Source organism: Phallusia mammillata, chromosome 6 (genome assembly GCF_965637545.1).
Source record: "Phallusia mammillata chromosome 6, kaPhaMamm4.hap1.1, whole genome shotgun sequence".
Taxonomy (NCBI): domain Eukaryota; kingdom Metazoa; phylum Chordata; class Ascidiacea; order Phlebobranchia; family Ascidiidae; genus Phallusia; species Phallusia mammillata.
This window is the reverse complement of record NC_137257.1, coordinates 26,419,365-26,440,915: the sequence shown is the minus strand read 5'-3', so window position 1 is coordinate 26,440,915 and position 21,551 is coordinate 26,419,365. Positions and strand designations below refer to the sequence as shown.

The 21,551-nt window shown below is 37.0% G+C and overlaps 2 protein-coding genes across 3 annotated transcripts in view; one reads left to right on the top strand and one right to left on the bottom strand.

The window, feature by feature from the left end:
* LOC145233887 (uncharacterized) overlaps positions 1–21,245 on the top strand; it is a 28,398-nt gene extending 7,153 nt beyond the window's left edge. The window contains exons 7-23 of the mRNA XM_080098654.1: positions 33–156; positions 728–817; positions 1,437–1,546; positions 3,430–3,535; positions 3,947–4,109; positions 4,799–5,059; positions 5,984–6,060; positions 6,528–6,731; positions 7,385–7,551; positions 8,366–8,518; positions 8,782–8,992; positions 11,056–11,177; positions 17,784–17,906; positions 19,116–19,280; positions 19,347–19,426; positions 19,487–19,591; positions 19,658–21,245. Of these exons, the coding sequence (XP_079954780.1) occupies positions 33–156; positions 728–817; positions 1,437–1,546; positions 3,430–3,535; positions 3,947–4,109; positions 4,799–5,059; positions 5,984–6,060; positions 6,528–6,731; positions 7,385–7,551; positions 8,366–8,518; positions 8,782–8,992; positions 11,056–11,177; positions 17,784–17,906; positions 19,116–19,280; positions 19,347–19,426; positions 19,487–19,591; positions 19,658–19,785 (2,389 nt within the window). The 3' untranslated portion in view covers positions 19,786–21,245. The remainder of the gene's footprint in view (positions 1–32; positions 157–727; positions 818–1,436; positions 1,547–3,429; positions 3,536–3,946; positions 4,110–4,798; positions 5,060–5,983; positions 6,061–6,527; positions 6,732–7,384; positions 7,552–8,365; positions 8,519–8,781; positions 8,993–11,055; positions 11,178–17,783; positions 17,907–19,115; positions 19,281–19,346; positions 19,427–19,486; positions 19,592–19,657) is intronic.
* LOC145233897 (uncharacterized) lies at positions 13,961–17,064 on the bottom strand. Of its 2 annotated transcripts, none has more exons than XM_080098666.1 (6): positions 16,615–17,064; positions 15,717–15,889; positions 15,459–15,534; positions 15,149–15,324; positions 14,911–14,971; positions 13,961–14,576 (listed from the first exon to the last, which is right to left on the bottom strand). In XM_080098666.1, exons 1-6 carry the CDS (start codon positions 16,869–16,871, stop codon positions 14,231–14,233), a joined length of 1,089 nt encoding a protein of 362 aa, XP_079954792.1. In that variant the 5' UTR covers positions 16,872–17,064; the 3' UTR covers positions 13,961–14,230. The 2 variants fall into 2 exon arrangements, with proteins under 2 accessions (XP_079954792.1, XP_079954793.1); XM_080098667.1 differs by having other exon boundaries at positions 15,459–15,522; positions 16,615–17,063.
* Positions 21,246–21,551: the final 306 nt, after the last annotated feature.

Below are 21,551 nucleotides of genomic sequence, written 5' to 3'. Positions count from 1 at the left end.
TATTTGAACTTGCATCCTCATGTTTTATGCAGAACCAGTGAAGAAGGCTTGAGCAGCGTTCCAAGGAATAAAAACAAAAAAGTGAAGAACAAAATACAAGCTTTGTTTACTTCCAAAGAAAATAACAATGCTTCCCCGGAAAAACCAGCTGAAAAAGTGAGATTTTTGTCAGTTTTGCTTTTGACAATGTTTTGAATTTTTAGCTGCCAATTACGAATTTCATTCTTATACTGCTGTAAAATGTTTTAAACAAATAACATACGTCCCATTAGACAAAGTTTTTACTGTTGAAAAATAAGCCTTAATGATGTTGTTGCTTGCTGTGTGTTTGACTCTTCATACAAATCTCAAAATTCTTATGTCTAAAAAACAGATTTAACAAGTCTTTGTATGAAACCATGCACTTCTGTCTGCCAGAATAAAGAAGTCACAAATACATCAGCTGATAATAAGCGTGTGAATATGTCATGAATATGTAACTCAAAACAGTGAATGTACTAAATGCAAAGGCAGTGTGTTGTACTCAACCATTATAGTTTTATTTACTGTATGTGAGAATACAAATTCAGATGACTGTTGACTTGTGGGAACAAAGTCAACAACAAAATTGTGCTTAAATTGTTATTCTCCCTGCACTATTAAACTTTTTCTGCACTGTGGTGATTTTTAGCTGGTGAATGGTTGCTCTTAGTAAAATTTTCTAAACTTTTTTTAACATGACATTTAGGAGCAGTTGACTGACTTTGAAAAAGAACGAAACAAGAAAAAACGGATCAGTGGAAGGTTTCTGCGCAAGAAGAAAACAGAAAATGAAAAGGTTCCCAAACTTTTTACGTTTTTCTTTGTTTTAGTAAAACACTTGCAATCGCTTCCTGCTACTGACATTATAATCGCTTCCTGCTACTGAAATTTTCTAACATTTTATCGTTGCAGACCTCTGTTGCATTAAACAACTAGTATTATAATAAACAAATAGCAAAACAAATCCGATTTGGCATTTTTGCCTCTATTCATGTTATTCAGTTTAGAATATCACCTACTATTTTGTTGGGTATTTGCTTTTGGCCTTTTTTATTGAATCATTGTCAAAAAGAATCCCACAGTAGCCAGAATGTGTGTTTTGCAAAATGTTGCTGTTTTCTCATCAGTCATTGACTACAAACAGATGTTAGCTATAAAAACCACATCATCTGTGTATCACTTAAACACAACTGAAACATCATGTATATTTTAACAAAAGTAATTAGTAAACTAATAAATTTGGTTGTTTGAACAGAACAAGATTTATCTATTAAAAGAAAATTGAAATCTTATAAGCAAACCGTGCAACATGCAAAATAGATGTTTTCTTTTTGTTTTACAGGATTTTTATCGATACATAGTTATGAACATTAAGGTTAAATACATTCAAAGGTTTTGGTTGTTTTGTGTTTCAGAACAAGAAAGACCAACGAAACAGTGATGCAGCAATGAGAAATGCAGAATCCGATTCAGGGACGTTCGATCTTGAAACGACGTCATCTGCTACTTCCACCAACACATCAAGGTATTTTGGAATTGTTGGATGTAAAAATATCTTGATAATGTATTGTTGTCGGCAAAAGTAGAATTTATAGATGTTTTGTGTTTGTGAAATTCATACTTTGTCATTTCTTTTGTTAGTGTTTATACATGTAGCAAAACTCGAGCTATGAACTACAATTTTCGTACAAATCACCCAACAACAACAGTGCAGTTTTTTGCCACTAAAATGTATAAATTGAGGCCTTTTACTGCAAACAAAATATTAATTATCACTAAATAATCCATATCGGTCTATCTCTAATATTAAAGGATCATTTTATCAACACACTAATGGCCCAAAAAGTTATAATGTGTGGTACTGAAATGATGTAGAGCAAAGCTTTCCTCAACCTTAATACATCATCATCCACTTTTTCACTATTTATAAAATTTGAATGCAATTTCCACCCACAATTGTAATCGCACGTATTTTATGACTAAGTTTCACTGTCCACCTAATGTTCAAAACATTCGCAGGTGGGTGTCATTGTCCAGATATACAAATTATTATGATTTTTTTTGCAATATATAAGTTTTTAAAGCGCTTACCCATAGTTATGAACATGAAGATTAAAAATGTGTAAGCTAGTTGCCAGCCATAATATCAAGTTGATATAGCTCTTCTGGCAATTGTATGGCAAAAGTGTTATTTACCCTGATGAAGGCGACCTGTATAGGACGTCGAAACGTCGGAATAAAATAGATTTGCCAGAAGAGCTCTATAAACATGAAGATTAAACATGGATGCAACATTGTCTTTAACAATCTGCCCTTTTGTTTTTCTGTTACACACTTTGTGTCTAATTGAGCAAACATTTTTTCTTCAAAATTGTCAACAAAGAACAATATGTTCTGCTTTGGACAGTTTCACTTTCAGACAATTGTTTGGAAAATATTTTTAACTCATGCAACCATTCATTTCATGGAAAGTGAAACTTTGCAGGCAACTTCCAAAAATTCATTTCAAACAATAGCTAACATGAAATTACTTTACATAGAAACGAAATTCCTGGAATCTTTTCTTTGTTTAGCCAAGGCACTCTGTTTTTATTCCAAAAATAAATGAACAACATCTATTTACTAAAGCAGAGATTCTCAATTTTTCTTTCTGATTTAGGAATATTTTCGCTAATTTCATTTTGGAACATGCCACATTGACCATTGGCACATATGCTTTTGTGACTGTGCAAGTTTCAGGGTATATTTGTGTGTATGCTCTGCTATGTGACGAACTACTGGTTAGTGCATCTGCCATTTCTCTATTGTGTAAAAGAGAGCATTGTTTTCATGATGAATATTTCCAGTCAGGCTCGACAATTGATAATCAGTCAAGCAGAAAATAAAATGATTTCACCTAAGATTCATGATGTAGAAAATAGCAATAAATTACGTTTTCAGGTATCTGAGTTTCTAAATCAGGCATTTTATTGCATTGTGCACCATTCTAAGACAAATTAGCTGATGCCCAATGCCCACTGTGCCATTTTAAACGTATTGATCTATATATCTTCTCTGTAATGTTGAAAATTATAAGTTTTTTAATGGTTTTGTGTTGTAGCCCCAACATTAAATTTGACCACTAGTAGACATAAGCTAAGATGAATAAATTCATACTGGGATCAACCCTGAACATCATTTCTAGCCTTTGCCTTGCCATATGAAAATGCTTTGGAGACTGGCCTGATTCGGTATATCGCCTATATATGGCCTTGCATATTATGAGTTTTGTCATGATCTCTGATCTGTATGGAAGCTTTAGGACTGACCCCAGTTTGAATGTATTCATCTTAGCTGATCGAAAATCACCTTTAATTGGCCTGGCGTACTATGATCTAGTAGACCTGACTGAAATATGTTGTAATGCAGAAGCACATCGGTGGTAAACACAAGCAGTGGTGGAAGTGCTCAAAGTTCAGGAGACGGAGAAGTTGCCGTCACAAGTTTGCACGGAGACGACAGGACGGTGAAATGGGTGAGATGATCACATAGAAATGCTACCTTTTTTCCCCAGTGTGTAAAACTTATAACGTTAATGCAAAAGTTAACAAAAAAAGTTTAACAAAAACATTTTTCTTGAAAACCTTCTCTTGGTCGAGTTAAACTTCAAGAATAAAATTTAAACTTTCCACACATGTTAATTGTAATAGTCTTCTGTACATTGCTATAAATCACATTAATTTTTCATTTCCATCTTCTGTAGGTAATCCTCTATCAAACTATCTGTCATTTTTTTACAAATGATAGTTGATTAAAAGCGACTTAAAAAGTCAATAAATGACATATTTATTATAAAACACATAATTTATCTTGTACTGTAACAAAATTGGTCCGGTGTTTGTGGCACAAACGTTTTATACAATGAAACATGTTTATGACATCACAGAAGGTCCTTCCCACTGCCAGCCCTGAGCATCGACGTTGGAGCAACGAACCAATGTCCTCCCCGGTCATGCACCCACAATATCACAAATCATCCAGCAACCCCCAACTCTTACCGGAGGGGATTTACCAAGATACAGATGAAATTGAAATAACTCCTGAACCAGGTGATGAAAAGTTGTGTCAGAAAATATTGGTTTGCGACTAATTTTCTCTCAAACTTCTCTTTTTTGCTCCGTTCGATGTAGGAATTTGCCCGGATGTTTTTTTCACTTTCTGATTTCGCATACGCACAAAACCTGCTTACTTTTGTTATGGATCCCCTTCCACGAAGGGACACATATTGTTTTTGTCCGTATTTATGGGTCCCCTTCCCTAAAGGGGATGAGATTGCATGAGATTTAATTGAAAGTATTTTTCCCGTTCATATTTACTGTTTGTTTTTTTGTAATTATATGACAATAATGATGCAAAAAGAATACAGACAAAACTTAAAGTTGGGTTAATGCCTTTTGAAAGTTTTTCCTTAAACATATCAAAATAACCGGAACATTTGTTTGCCGTAAACCTGCACAAACGCACGTCTGGGGATCCATTTGTTTTTGCTTGCAAAAGCAATCATATGTGTAGATCAAATAATGTGCATAGTAAATTCGTCAAGAGGATGTAGAATATATAAAATTTATTCTTTATTTGTGAGCCAGTGTTATTTGAGAGCCAATAGCTTATATATTGAAAACTGTGTTACAAAACTTTAAAGCCAGCACCAACATGTCAAATAGGTACAAATATATTTAGTACAACTTGTGCATCTATTTCTGGTTACGAATATTTTTACATTTAATTTTTTTTACAGACCGTCCTAAAGTGACAAGTTTTCTTCACGGGGCAAACACAACTTCAACACAGGGGAGCGAAACACCCCCCAAGCCCCTTCCCAGACAACAGTCCCTGCCTCAAGTGCAGTTGCCCCAGGGAAACCCCCCAATCAGCCCAGCCCCACCCCGACCCCCCAAATCAGAGGCAATGAAGGATTTTTATTCGACTGAGTATGAGGATGGAGGGGAAGTCCCACCACCGATACCACAGAGAGATGAATCTGATTACATACACGAAGGTTGGTTAAATATAACTTCTAAAAATAAAGGACATGTAAAAGTTTTAAAATATTTTTTTTTGCAAATTTTAAAGTTGGCTGTTAATATCAACCCAGCCTGAGTCTTTTAAGGTTTTATTGCAAACTAGGAAACCACTAAACTATAAAGCAGGGGTATGTATGCCATGTGTTGTACTTATTTTTTTACTACCGTTACTGTTAATCATATTTTGGAACTCTATTACCAGACTTTGAGTGGTGATAAACTGCCAACCACTGCCTTGTCATCTTTGTAAAACCTAAAGCACTTGGAACACTGTTTAATAGAGTTACTTGCATTCATGTTTGCAGAGTTGATTACGCCTAAGACTAACAATTATATTGAAACAAAACACACAAGTGCACGGCAAACAATTTTTTTGTTCTCACCTAAATAGTGTATTTTTCATGACTACTTTATATAAGGACTTTATAAAGGAGTTGTGGACGAGACAATTAATTCAGTGGCTGGAAGTTTGATAATCACACATACAAAAATTGATAATATAGAGCAGGGGTGGGCAACCTGCGGCCAGTGGGCCAAATGCGGCCCCTTGATTAAAGATTGTGCGGCCCGCAGAGACGCTTAGATTTCAAAAGTACTGGCAAACGAGTCCAACTATTATATATTTTTGAGCAGACTAATGCACCCGATGCTATTTTTCTGCGACCTGTGGCTAGAATCAAATACAAATTATGCTTGTAGTTAAGCATATTTGGTAAGCAACAAAGTAAAACCACTTTGTGTTATACACAGGTGTGGCCCGCGATTTAATTTTGTACTCAGCCCCACAGTAGCACACCCTGATATAGAGAAAACAAAGTCTTGGACAGCATATCAATTCAAACTGTTACTTTTGTGTGTGTTGTTTGAAACCATTCACAAACATATTTCTTATATACCAGCATCGAACATCGTGCCTCCATCTCCATACGCGCTGGATGGAACCTCGAAATTCCTTAGCTCTGAGCCGCTGTATCAGGTGACCTATTGCTAGGCAACAAGCAACTTTCCTCAATAACTCTTAATTTTAACAGAAAAGATAACTTCTAAAAAAACTGAATTCAATTTTTTTACCAAAAATAAGTTTCATGATAATCGAAACTGTTGCCATAATAGTCAAAACATCAGGTATTGACTTGAAATGGTCTGTGCTTCATGAAAGAGAACAATTAAAGGTTTTGGCTTTTGCCTCATAATGAGTTCATGTACCCTTCATAGTTTTTAACAAATACTTGATCATGAAACATACTTTGTTTGACTTTGAGCGGTTGATGTAAATGTGCAGCAGCACCATATCTGAACCATGCAAAAAACAACAACTCAAAGGGCATTTATAAGGAGGCAATGGCAATAAAAGAGAGCAAATGGCACAATTCGATGCGAATCAGAGATGAATAGGTAACATCATAAATGTTAACATTTTGATCATTGTGTTTAAACTTTTAGATTTATCGCAATCGTACAATGTCTCACGCATCATCGAAGCGAAAAAACGTAGAGCGTGCAAAGTCAGTTAAGCATGAAGAAGAACGGAAAGGGGAATTAAATTTTGAGGATCTTGGGACTTCTACTTTGTGGAGGAATATTCCTGAGGTTATGAAAAGTGGAGCCCAGGACGGGATGACCCCAGAAGAGCTGAAACTTCAGCAGGTATATATATGTACATATATATATATGGCAAGTTGGGTTTTGCAGGGAAATGCAAATATGGTTTAAGTGTCAGGTCAAGTTTCAGCGTGAAAACCACTAAACCTTAACATAACTACTAATTTATGCTTAAAAAATCAAAATGCATTTGTTTTCGTAAAAACAAATAAAACGCAGCGACAGATATAGGGGTTTTCACATTGAATTTTATTGACCCTGAATCGTCGCAGTTGCTTTACTTGCAATGAGATTTCATTAATAAGAAAATATTTATTATGATTTTTGATTTAAGTATATTTGCATGAGGTGGGCTTTTGGGGAACTGTTTTCCACTACGCGCGAGACAAGTTGCAAAGGCAGTATATAACCTATTGCTTCCAAGCATAATGTCAATTTGTATACAATTGCCAGAAGAGCTCTATAGACTTGCAAAAGCAGGTTAGGCATTTTTGCCACGACAAGGCATTTCTGTGCCTTGTGCATAAAAAGCAGATAATTGACCAAATTCAAACTGTATTTTATGTAATTTAGCTTCATTGATTTTAGATTACGTTTTAGTTACACTTTTTTATCATGTCATCAAAAAACAGTTTCATATTGTCACAGTGTAAAGAGTATCATTTAAACAAACACCACTTCATTTCTTCTTAAACCAGGCTCAGTTTGAAGTGATCACTTCCCAAGCATCATATCTGCGAAGCATGAACATTCTCGTCACCCATTTTATGGAGGATTGGGCGATGGAAAGTTGTGATGTGCTTCCTACCGCCGATCGACATGTTTTGTTTTCAAACATTCAAACAGTGAGAAGTGTTGAACAAAAGTGAGTTGAAAAATTGTTAAATAAGCTAAATGAAACCATCATAGAAATAAGAATAAACTATGTTAGGTGAGCATGTCTCAATCATCAAGCGTTTTTGTCCAAAATTAACAATTTGTGGTCTTAATAAAAATAAAAAGTAATGAACACTATTAAGCAAATCACAGTACGCCAGGCCCATTAAAGGCGTCATACCGAATCAGCCGGTCACCAAGCATTCACCACCATATGGCAAGGCGTAGGCTAGAAAAATCTAGCCTGCGGTGGGATTCGAACCCACGACAGGAGTCTTTCCGGGACTCGCGCTCTATTAAGCAATGTTTTTGTATGTGTTGATATAATCGTGAAATCACAAAAACATTTTCTGGACTGCTTTGTGGTCTAACAGTGCTTTTATGTGTTCAAATTTTTGTTTGCATTTTATAACTTATTGTATTGTTTTTCGTAAAAAAAATCGTTCACAAAAATGCAGACTGTTGCACAGTTGTGTGTTTGAATTTTTTCCAGCTAAATTTTGCTATTCTTTCGCAACTTAATTGGTAAAAAAGTATTTTGTCACCTGCACAAATAAATACCCATTATATTAATGTTTTGCTTAAACCAGTTGCTTTCTAAATTATTTTCTATGGTTATTCTCTAAATTATTCTAATTATTTAGGAAAAATCAGATTGTGGCTTGCTACCAGCTGACATTCATACACTTGATTTTTTTTATTTTAACAGCGTAATAGAAATCACACATTATCACAATTCAAAACAATGTTTTCATGAATCATGACCCGCAACTCTGACTTCAACTTGTTTGTTTTTTGCGTAGATTCCTTCAAGATCTTGAAAAACATTTTTGGAAAGAATTTAAATTGACGAAAATTTGTGAATTGATTGCACAATATGCAAAGAGCGATTTTGATGTCTATGTTCGCTACATACAAAACCAAACATACCAGGATCGGGTGTTAACAAAACTTCAGTAAGTTAAACTATGTTGTTATTTGATAATTTAAACACATTTATTCTGCTGTTGTCCTTTAGTTACAATTGATTAGTTGTCGGTTGAGCTAATAAATGAAAGGCTGCAGACATAGTTTTCAGCAATGGACGTTTCTGTTTCTAGCTCAGAAATTCAAATTTGACAGGGGTGGGATTTGAACCCACTACGTTGCGATCGTCAACTTACAAGCAGTCCCATATAAATCTTAACTCTTATCTCAAATTCGCTTTTACCGTTTACAGGCGATCAAATGGACGATTCCCTGAGGAGTTAGCGAGATTAGAATCCTCCCCTGCATGTAACAAACTTCCACTGTTGTCGTTTCTGCTTCTCCCCATGCAAAGAGTAACGAGGTTACCTTTACTTGTGACGGCGATCGTCAATTCAGCTGATGCAGCTGGTGATATGAAGGCGCTCAAGCGGGCCAAGCACGCCTTAGGTGTCGTTAACAAGGTAAGCTGCAGTCATTATAAACACCACAGAGTTGTAAGTCGGGCCGGGCTTAGGTTTCTTTAAAAAAACAGGCTTGATTCGGGCCTGACTTTAAACTTTGTGTCAGTGTTTGAATAAATTAAATAGCGAAGTAGCCACTAGCCAGTTACTGGACCTGACCTAATGTCAAACAGCCCTAAAACCCCTTGTTCAAGATCATTTGTTTATTGTGTCTGTTGTTTTGTTTTTTTCCTGACGCTTTAATGTCTTGGGCTTGTACTTTCGGGTTCTGACTTCAATTTCAGGCCTGTTTACAACTCTAAACCACCATACCTTGCTCATACAAAAAAAACTTCAGTGCAAATTTTCATTCGACACACATCTTGGCTTGGCCTTGTGGTTTAAAAGATAACTACAAGCAAGAATTTAGAACCATTTCCCACTAATACACAATTTTAGGGTACAACAATTTTCTATTTGTTCAAAATTCAGAGAACCCAACGCACAAAGTAACCCTTAAAAGCTGATCAATATATATTATGGGTCCCCTTCCCTGAAGGGGACACATATTGTTTTTGTCCGTATTTTTTTTTCTTTTTTCTGTCTAACGCTGGTTTGTAACGCTCGTTTGGTCAAGAAAGCGTGCTTCAAGTTTATTCAAATTTGGACAGATGTTAGTTATTAATCCGAGTTTGGTCCCCGTGAAATTTGACCCCGAATGACCCAGCGGTTCACCCACAGGCCCCCAAAACGTAAAATTTTTAAACCCTCGTTTGTAACACTCGTTTGGTCAAGAAAGCGTGCTTCAAATTTATTCAAATCTGGACAGTTGTTAGTTGTTAATCCGAGTTTGGTCTCCGTGAAATTTGACTCCGAATGACCCAGGGGTTCACCCACAGACCCCCAAAACGTAAAATTTTTAAGCGCTCGTTTGTAACGCTGTTTCGGTGAAGAAAGAGTGCTTCAAATTGATTCAAATTTGGACATATGTTAGTTATTAATCTGAACTTGATTTTCCAGAAGTTTGACCCCGAATGACCCAGCGGTACACCCACAGGCCCCCGAAACGTAAATGTGTCTAACGCTCGTTTGGTCAAGAAAGACACTGTAGGCAGAAGTCCCAAGAGAGTACGTTTACGAATAATAGGGCAGAGCGGGAGGCCTCAGCTTGACGTCTGACAGACGTTTTACGAGACGTCGTTTCGGTGATTAGAAATCAGCTGTTTTGCGCAGCAATGCTATGTCGTTTTATTAAGTTATCACTCGCATTTTCAGTTTTGGCAAAGGTTTCACACATATGACGTGATTTAAACCTAATAAGCGTGCTTCGGTTTCGTATATGTCAAGCAAAACTTTGTTAATCAAACTAAATATGAAAAAATAAACTTGACTTTTTTGCAAGATAAATGTTTTATTAAATGCTCGTTGTCAGGTTGGCCGCTGCATGACCATGAGTTACTTAAGGTCAATTAGTAGGTATTACTAACCCAGTTCAGAACTTTCTTTCGTCATAACTTAGCGTTTTTTTTTTTTTTTTTAATCAAATACTCAAGGCATGTAGAAATTAGGTCAAACGGTGTTGTTGAACACTAAGGACCGCGTGCTATTGAAAACGGTGTCAAAAGGTCAAACAGTCGTTTGGTGTGTGCACCCTAAAAGGTTACTACAGGTCAATGGTACTCGTTTCGCGAAACAAAGTTAAATGAAAAACAATTTGTTATGTATACACTTGCAGCAAATCGCGTTTTAACAAATCGCGTTCAATAATAGTGCAAAAAATACAAACAAAATTTTTTATTGTTGGGTTAATGCTTTCTAAAAATTTGTTCTTAACAATTTAAAAATCACCGCAACATTTGTTTACCGTAAATCCGCACAAACACGCGTGTGGGGACCCATTTGTTTTTGTTTACAAAAACAATCATATGTGTAGATCAAATGATATGTATAGTAAATTGATAAATATCGTATAGAATATATAAAATGGAAGTATATCAGAACGCCACTCTTCTAGTTTTACCACGTATTGTTGGTAACCATGCCAACCGTCGAACTTGAGTGACGTCATTTTTGTTTTCACGCAGCTTGTGAAGAAATGCAACGAAGGAGCGAGAAGAATGCAACAGACCGAACAACTCGCAGAAATAGCATCGCAACTCGACTACTCGCAATCGGTGAAAATGTTTGCACTCGTGTCGCAATCAAGGTGAGTTACAACAGTCGAAATTCGAATCCATTGTTCAAAAGTTCGATTCCATTGTCAAACAACTGCAATCCATTGTCAAAAATTTCATGTTTATTTGTTCAAAAGTTCGAAATCCATTGTCCAAAAATTCGAATCCATTGTCCAAAAATTCGAATCTATTGTCCGAAATTCGAATTCATTGTCCAAAAATTCGAATCCATTGTCCAAAAATTCGAATCTATTGTCCGAAAATTCGAATTCATTTCCCCAAATCGATTCCATTGTCCAAATGTTCGGATCCATGGTTCAAAGTTTGAATCCATTGTCCAAAAAATCAAATCCATTGTCCAAAATTCGAATCCATGACCCAAAATTCTAATCGACGCCTAAAATTCGAATCCATTGTCCAAAATTCGAATCCATGACCCAAAATTCTAATCGACGCCTAAAATTCGAATCCATTGTCCAAAATTCGAATCCATGACCCAAAATTCTAATCGACGCCTAAAATTCGAATCCATTGTCCAAAATTCGAATCCATGACCCAAAATTCTAATCGACGCCTAAAATTCGAATCCATTGTCCAAAATTCGAATCCATGACCCAAAATTCTAATCGACGCCTAAAATTCGAATCCATTGTCCAAAATTCGAATCCATGACCCAAAATTCTAATCGACGCCTAAAATTCGAATCCATTGTCCAAAATTCGAATCCATGACCCAAAATTCTAATCGACGCCTAAAATTCGAATCCATTGTCCAAAATTCGAATTCATCAGGGCTGCTCGTGTTAGGGTGCTGCGATTTGGATAAACCGCGATTTAGGTGAAAAATGCCATTTTTATGTTAACGTTTGGATAGGAAGGAGCGAAACAAAAGGCTAACCTGCCGTCAGTTTAGATTAGGCTCAAAAAATGGCAAAGTTTAACTTAAAGCGTTGGGACCTAGAAAATTTAACGAATGCTCGAAAATTGACTTTGAGTTTAACTTGAAGCGCTGGTTGAAACTTTGCGACGCAGGCCAGCAAAGGTTTGTGTACATAGCGTCGTATTGTTAATTGCTGTCAATGCTTATTATGTTCTATTTGAACAAGAAATTAACTGATTTGCCTAACTGTCTGCCAACGATGAGCTATGTGGAAAATGCTATTTCGTACTTGTTTTATCAAAAACATACGAACCGTCTGATTTACTGGATGTGGATGCAAATTTAGCTGTTTATGCTGAGCTGTCTTAAGAAGACCAGTTCACCTAAGATGAATATTTAAAACAACCTCACCCACTTATTGTATGCACGTCGCTATCAGTCGAATCCCGGAACAAAGAAGCTAGTAGTTTCCCGGCCCGGATTTATTCCAAACTGAACGACGCAATTTGGCCTGATCGCACAGGAGCTGGTCACGGCAAAGTTGCAAGTCGGGCCGGGTTCGGGCTTAGGTATTTGTGAGAAAACGGGCCTGACTTCACCTTCCGTGTCCGAATTTTTTTTTTAATAAAGTCACTCAGCTAAGTTACAATTCTCCGGCTTTGACCTAATGACCACCCTACACTAAAACGTATTGTTTACCCCATTGTCTACTATTGTTCAATGTGTTTGTTGTCTTTCTCTTTTTTTCTTTCTCATCCTTTGTTGCAAGGCTTTTTTGGATAGGTCTGTCAATCAAAATTTCGGGCCTAAACAGGCTTCTCAAAAACGTTTCGGGTTCGGGCCGGGCTTCGGACTTATACTTTCGGGTTCGGGCCGGGTTCACGCTCAGATTTCGGGCCGGCTTGCAACTCTGGTTCACGGCGAGGGGAATATTATGTCATCCAAGAAAGGTGCCGTTCAACGGGTTTATCAGTATACCGGATATCGAGCATACGCACCGGGCTGTAGAAACGGACGAGTTCATACAGTCCCGAGCTGGATATCCCTTCTCGGCAGAGGTCACTTCTGTTCAGTATTTTTTATTGGGGTGAGCCCGAGAAACGCTGGCAGCAAACCCGCGAGGGGAAATGTAAAAAATGTATGGAGCCAAATGGAAGGAGTTTCAACCAATGGGAGGCCGGGTTGGATCGCCTACGCCAGTCGGGCCGTGTCTACGCCCCCCGTGTTGTGCAGAGGCGCAACGACCGCGTGGAAATCGTAAATCGCCACAACCCTTGCACCAGTTATACCTCTGTTAGGTTGCACCAGAAGATGTTTGCGTGGTTAATCAACTCTATCGTGTCACGTAAAAATATTTCGCCCTGCGAGCCTCTTCAAACTCATACCAGAATAAATTGGGCTGAAATGGCAGACCCATAAAGTTACTTTACACAGGAAGCACACGTATTTTTACAAAAACAAACTCCTGTCACAAGACGCCGAAACGAAACGATTACCAGATCGGAATTTGATGATTTCCCCGATTAAAAACAGATAGGCAATTTGTTTAGGTCGCAGTGTTTGCTAAACCAAAGTCAAGTTAGCCAATGCGACTGGTATATTCTCGCTGAATAACAAATTAAATTATAAAATTTAGACTTCAAACAGCAAAAACCCTTTACTGCAGTTTTCGATGTGTGAAGCTACTGAGAGTTTGAAACACATACAAATGAGGGCCTGACTTGTTTTTTTTTCGCAAACACCAACCGTCTTCAAACTTTACCCGATGAAGATGTGTTTAAACCTGAAATCTCCTGTGTGTCTTAATTTTCGGTGACATTCGATTACCCACAAGTTTACCAATCAGTTTGAACTCAACCACAGAGAAATACTTGGAAGTCAACATTTCCATGGGAGCACGTTTTAAATTACAATATACATCATTCATGCAGTAAATGTGATTATTTATTTCAAGCTTAGTTGACAACCTGCACTGATGATGATGACAACAGCGATTGTTCAAACAACTGCACTAATATGTATTCTATATACACAATCTTACTGACGGTTATGCTTTAAATGAATATTTGTGATTCGATAAAACGTCTTTATGTAGGTTAAGTATTTACAATTATTGTTGCTATTTAAACAAATCTTTTCTCCGTTCGAGTTACAAATGTATGCGCAGTTTATTTGTAACAAAAACACCAACCAAGAATGTCATTAGTTAAACGACGAACCAATCGAGAACCACAAGACACATCGTCATCAAAATATTATTTTGTGCTGCGTGTTTAGCACCAGATGTTGTTGCTATAGTGGCTGTTGTTGCTGTAGCGGTTGTTGTTAAGGTTGTAGTTGCTGTAGAGGTTGTAGGTGTTGTTGTCAAAGTTGTTGTTGCCGTAGCTGTTGTTTTTGCTGTTGTGGGTGTTGTTGCTGTTGGTGTTGTATGTGTTGTTGTTGAAGTTGTTGTTGCTGTTGTCGTATCCGGTGTTGTGGTTCTCCCTTCATTGAGTTCAGCCACACTCAGGTAGTTACATTCGTCGTTTTGGCAACAGGCAGCCACACAGTTACTGCAAAAACACGTGTATTTTACTTATATAGATATCTTACGGCCGCATTGGCTAGTGTAGCCGGCCGATCTCTCGTCACCAGCTGCACTGATGAGACCTTATAGGTCGAAACAGTGTGCACTGTCTGCAGCTTATCATTTATTGGCTCATATGCTTTTACACAGAACGTAAGTTATTTTGAAATTAAACTGACCAAGAAGTTACAGTAGCGACCGGAAAATAATTAATTAAACATTAACTTAGGAGAACGATCAATAAAAGTTTTACAAATTTCCAAAATCAGATACTACAAAAATACATTTTTAGTGTAAGATATCTATAATAAGTAACTTACGTTCTGTTTCCACAAAGTCCAGCATCACAGGCAGCCGCTGTCTGACAAGAAACTTCCATTACTGAAACAGAAAGAAGTTTTAGATTTGAAGCAAACGACATTTTATCGCATTTCAGACAACTCACAAACAAATCTTTGTTTCTCGTTTCAATCCAACTTTTACAAACCACCATCAACATTTTCACTTTTCAGTTGTTTAATTCATTCTTTTGTTGTTTAATTTAAGTTACTGACCAACCTGTTTGATTCCCATCTTCTATTCTTCCACACCGATGGCCCGGAGCACAAGTGCTGTCTTGAAATTCACCTAAATCTGGTCTCCATTTGGTCAAACAGCGCACAATGTTGGTTATGTCACTAACTGGTCGCACGTTGCACTCATCCGCATCATAGCAACATGCCGATACACAATTTCTGAACATAAGAAAATTTGTGATTTTATTTAACAAACTACCTAGTCTTTTCGAACTTTTTCTGCTTTCGGAAAAAGCTCAAAAACCTTTTTAGATCACAGACTAATATATTTTAAATTTACGAAATTTACCCACGTGAAATTGTTGCAGAGCATATTGCAAGTTTTGTCTGTCGAACACATGCCGGTTGTTGTTGTGACTGAATACATAACTACGTTACAATGAGAGTTAGTTAACAACGTTGCGTTGTGTCGAGCCTCTGTGTTAAATACTTTTGAGTATTAATTAAACTATACTAACAAAAGTTATAGAGAAATGAATAAAGAATTGGTCCATCCGTTGGTTTATAATCGAATGCGGACTTCTATGTTGTAACTTATCAACTTTCCTTACCTCCATCAGTGGTAACTTCTCTCCTTGCGCAACACTCAAACACCTGACATGTTTTCTTCTCACTAAGGGTTCCATTTGTTGTTGTTCCCGTCATACATGTCACCTCATTCTTCATTACAGCTACAACGTAGTCGCAGTTTGGCCGATCGCTGCAACACGCTGACAAACAATTCCTAAACATATCTTCTTGTTAATAATCCTGCTACGAATAGGAATACGTCATTATTCAACAGTGCATGTCATTATAAGCATGCTACAAACATGAAGTGTTATGGTTTGATTTAAACGTTGCCAAATGTGAAGATCATTACTATACTCAGTTGTCTATCCAATAAACCATGATGGTATATCTTGACATGGTTTCTTTTCAAACAGGCCTTGGTACAATTCTTATCAATCGTTGCCTGAAGCCACAGTGCGCAACGTTTTTGGCATTTTGAGCAAAGTTGCGATTATTTCGTCGTTTTTTATGAGACTTCAGGCGAACGGCAACTAAGTCTTCTTATATAGCTCGTTTAGCTATTGTTTCCCTAACAATCTGTTTTATTTATTTTGTTTTCTCAACAATTCGTTTCATTTTATTCTTTACGCTTGTTTGGTTCATTTAGATTTTTAGAACAACCCCTCATAAACTCAATGACTAATTTTTCATCACTTTTTAACCCTAAACCTGCTTTTTACAAGACTTAAATGCACAAAAATTGTACAGCTGCCATTTAAGTGAAGCGCCATCGAGCATTTGAATCAACCGAAGGCCGCAGAAGTAAATGTATTAAGGCTTTTAAAAACAACTGTCTTTAATTCAATACTTTGAAAACATGTCACTCTGAAGTGGAACATTTTTTTGTTTTATTTCACTTACTTAACCTCCAGTTCAGTTCATTACATGGGTACTTACGGGACTCCTGCACAAAGTTGATCGCATGCGACGACGTCATCCTGGCACGATCCGACATACGTTATAGAACCATTGTTTAAAGTTGTTTCTGTCAATCCACAATAACTAGCAGAGGCAGGACATTCTGCAAAGGTATATTCAGGTGGAACCACTTCCATCAAAGTAACCGATCCCAGACCACAACTCAAACCGTTGACTAGTTGCGCTTCCAACAACATCAAAGCAACCGGCAAGACTACAGCAAGTATTTGGTTCATTGCTGTTGCTTAAAACGTCACTAAACACCCTAAACATTTGAAAACGCTGTTAAAACTGAGCAAGGCCACTCTGAAATAGTGTTATTAGAAACGCAAGCGTGTTTTGTCCGTTTTTTCCAGCCCTGCATATATTTCATTAAATTTACTCAACACCAAACTTCCAGATGCCATTAAACAAGTTACAGCAACAAGCCAAACAAAATATTGCCACCAAAACATAGACTCGCAGCAAAATAAGCACGAACCACAAACAAGCGAGCTTGCCTAAGGCAACAACGAAAAATCGACAACAGACATTTTTGTGCATTAACCCGGCGGCGTTGAAGTTATTAGTATTCAGGCTGCAGCTCAAAGCAGTTTTATTTTCTCGCGGCAAATTACAAGACACGTCGCATCATCAAAGCCTTGCGAAACGCACGCGGCAATAGTCTACACTAAATACGCGAATTCATTGTCCAAAAATTCGAAACCATTGTTCGAAAAATTCGAATCCGTTTTTCAGGAATTTCAATCCATTTTTGAGTTGAGTTGAGTATATTTCGCTTGGTAAAAGAAAAAAATAGGAACACAATTGCTCTAAAACAATCACCAAGTCTGAAATAGCTGTGCAACGTTGAAACGTTATTTGCGCATAAGTAGTGAAGGGCAGAACTGGTGGATGGGAGCTAAACGCGCTGCTGCTAAACCATCATTACAAATGGAAAAGTTCTATCTCATTGTTCGAAAACTCGAATACATTGTTCCAAAAATTCGAATCCGTTGTTCGAAAACTCGAATCCATTGTTCAAAAAACTCGAATCCATTGTTCGAAAACTCGAATCCATTGTTCAAAAAACTCGAATCCATTGTTCCAAAAATTCGAATCCATTGATTGAAATTTTTAATGTTGTCTAATTGTTATCTTTGGCGCAGAAACCTGGTGAAGAAAGGCGAGATGATGGTTACCATGACGACGGAATCGAAAAAGAGCGGCAACAGATCGAAGTTGTGGCTCTTCCTCTTCACCGACGTCCTCTTCATCGCCAGGAAAAAGAGGTTGGGATGAAAGATCGAGATGAAAACTAAATTAACCGAACGCTTTGCAAATTCTGGAAATTGTGTTTAACTTAAGAAATCACATCAGACAAACTTTGCAATTTACCGTTAGGTGGTGCAAAGAGCATTCATAGAATTTTAAAATGCAGCATTGTGTAAAAAAAAAAACCATTGTGCAAAATGTTGATGACTGGGGCTATCAGGGTTGGGTGGGGTTTTATAATAATACCTTTTAAAACTAACTTGTAAATGTAGTTCCTAATCCCAATCTCACTGTTTATTTAAATAATTGTGCTCTTTACGCCACCTGTCGGTATTTAGCAACTTTGTCTGATGTGATTTCTTATGTTCAGCAGAATTTCAAGAATTTGCAACGCGTTCGGTTTAGTTAATGTTAATCTTGATCTCTTCAACCTGGTCTGCACTGAGTTTTTATGTTAGTAGCCCTATCGTAGAATATAGATCCTATTTTTGTGACGTTTCGATTCTGTTCAATTTGCTTTAATTTCGATCCCGTGAACCATAGCGTGTTTATCAAAAAATATCGCCCGCTTGAAAGTTGGTCTTTAAGTGGTGGGAAATTCCTGTTTGTTGCAGTCCACTTAAATCTTTTGTCATCATTTCCACCAAATATCTTCGCCCAGATAAGTTTTACTCTGTCTGTAGTATCAACCTCAGTCTCGTCTGTGGGTTGCATTTGCAACGCCTGGAACTTCATCTGTCACAGATTTTTTCCATATTATGAAGGTGGTATTTACGTTTTGAACTGAAAAACATGTAAAGTGCACGGCCCCATAAGACATGAAGAGTTATTCCTGTTAACACTTCTCCTGCACTAATTCCCTGACCTAACGACCGAACATATTTTGCGGCTTTCATTTAGTTACTTATGAGTATTTTCTATCGTTTTGCCAGCCGCAGTCCAAATCGGTTGACAATAAGGTTTCGATGTTGTCATTCACTATTAATTATATCTGAATTCCTGTGAGCAATTGTCGTAAGATATTATCCGCATGTGTGGGGCCTGTGACGAATGATATTTTTTGTCGTTGACGTCTTAAACCGTATAGAAGACAAAATGCCTGTAGCATCTTAAAACTAAAGCAGATTTGTTAATCTTGCTTGTTCGGATTGTTTCGGATGCAATCGGATTTTTTCGGATACAATCGGATTATTTCGGATTTACTTTAATTCCTTGTTTTCCTGCAGTTTCATGGAGGCGGGAAATTCGACTCGTTACGAAGTTGTGAATTGGTCGAAACGGAATCTACTTTACGTGAACGAATATGCTGTGAGCGAAAACTCCATATTCCTTGTAATACTCGAAGACCAGGCCGGTAAAAGGTCAGAGGTCACCCTCGTGCCTCCATCACAGTAAGTTGTCATGACCGCATAATAAATGACCTTATGACGTCACTAATATTCGTTGTTACGTCACAGAAACGAGTTGTCTCGCTGGACTGACGCTTTGAACCCGCCAAAACTCGGAAGTACAGAGGAAAGCATTTACGAGACCTGGGGTAAGTTTGTTTGTGACGTCATGTATGGGGGTTATGGCGTAACAACTTGTTATGACGTAGATTGTCCGCAATACACTTGTGTGGAACCTTACATCGCCGAACAACCCGACGAACTTTCAATCGATGTTAATGACGTCATGCAAATATACAAGAAGACGTCAGATGGTAAGTGATGACGTCATGACGTAGTTTGGATATATTGGTCATGACGTGAATGTTGTTGTTATATAGGATGGTTGGAAGGAGAGAGGATGAGAGATGGGGAAGTCGGGTGGTTTCCCGCAAATAGATGTGAGGAAATTGAAGACGAACATGTGAGGGCGAGAAACATGAAAAACCTTTACAAACTGACTACCTAATGTCGATCCAACAACCTCGTCACGTGACTGTTGATGATGGCATTGCTCCAGCCCGATGACGTCATTTCAGTTTTGTAATAATGACGTCATATATGATGCAGTTCAGTATTTACGTCCAACTTCCATCCAACTTGTATGCGTAAATGACGTCATCATTACATTACGTCATCAATGCATGACGTCATTAAATGTGTATGATTTCTATTGCACTTTTATGTACAAATCCAATCAAGTGCCTTTTACCGTTTCGATATTTTTGCAGAAAGCTGTTTCGTGTGTAAGATTTCTATTTTTGTCACTTTCATATCAAGTTTCAAAGTTTTTAGCAAATCAATTTTCACATCGTTTCGTGTTTTAAGCGGAGATTTCTTTTTGAACTTTTGTTTTTTCACCCCAACAAATGTCGTCGCCTATATTTGGTGCTGAACAAAGTGTTCGGTGAACCACAAAAATGTTGCAAGAACAAAACACGACCAAAATTTGCCGCAAAAAACACCAAAATCCCACCAAAAATTGTTGAATTTTCAATTTCATTTTTACAGATTTTTCTTCCATATTTTTCACTGAATTTCCGGTGCCTTACGACTAACGGTGCCATTTTTTTTAGCCACTGCGATTTTAAATTTGCTGTCGATATTAAATTTTCATTGCTCATCACGTGACACAGGGATGCTTAGCTTAAAAAACGAACGTAACAAGTGATGCTTTGTGACGTCATATATCGAACAATCATTTCTGTAACGAAGAGAACTTGTGTGTTTTTTCGAGTGTATCTGTGCGATTTCATATTCTGACGGTAACAAATGTGTATTTGTAAATTATTTTATTTATATTCCCTGCTTTGATAAATGTTGGGGATTATTCGGAAGGGCAGGAAAAAACCCAAAAACTTGTTTTCTGTCAACATTTCAAAAACTTAAACAATTTCGAAGTTAATATGTAGCCTATCTGAAATTGTGAAACATAATTACAACGTTTTATTATTTTTTTATGCGTAACAAACTTATATTTCAAGGTTGAGATGATTTAAAAGACTTTTCCAGTTTCTGTTTACGGAAGAATCAATTTTGCTCGAATTTTTTTGTTTTATTTCTTTGTTTTGGGAATTTAAGCCTTTATTTCAAACTGAATAATCTGATAAAATCACTGTCTTTAAAGTAAACAACTATTTGTTAATATAGGTTTAAAATATGTTTATATTTTACCAAAAAATATTTACTCTATGTTGTACCTAACTTGCATTTATTTCAAGGCGTCTTTCCACAAAAATCAAGTCATTTTTGTTGCAAATCCTTGTCAAGATTTTGATCAAAGATGAATGCTGTTCCCTTGTCACGCCTTCACTCCCTCATTTCGCTTGGCCATTCCATCATCACATTTCACTCCCTAGATTTAGCTGCCTTGTTTTGCATATTGCATTGATCTGTGCTTTGTGATGAAATAAACCTATTTGCTTGAAATGTTGTCAGATTTATTGTTTTGACTTTTGCAAAACAGCGATTTAATCTCAGTAAATTTTACTTTTCCATCGGTCACATGACAAAGTTTGACAGGCTACTTTAAATACAGAGTAAATGTGAGATATTTCACTAATGAATTTAAAATCGCTTTACTGGGAGTGGCAAACCTTTGATAAACAAAAAAGAACAAGTAAAAACAGTCAAACCATTTTATTGGTAACTGTTAAAACAAATGCGTGGTTATGTCACTATACAGACAATAAATGCCACTGCACCTTGTGGGCAAACGAACGTCAAAACATACAT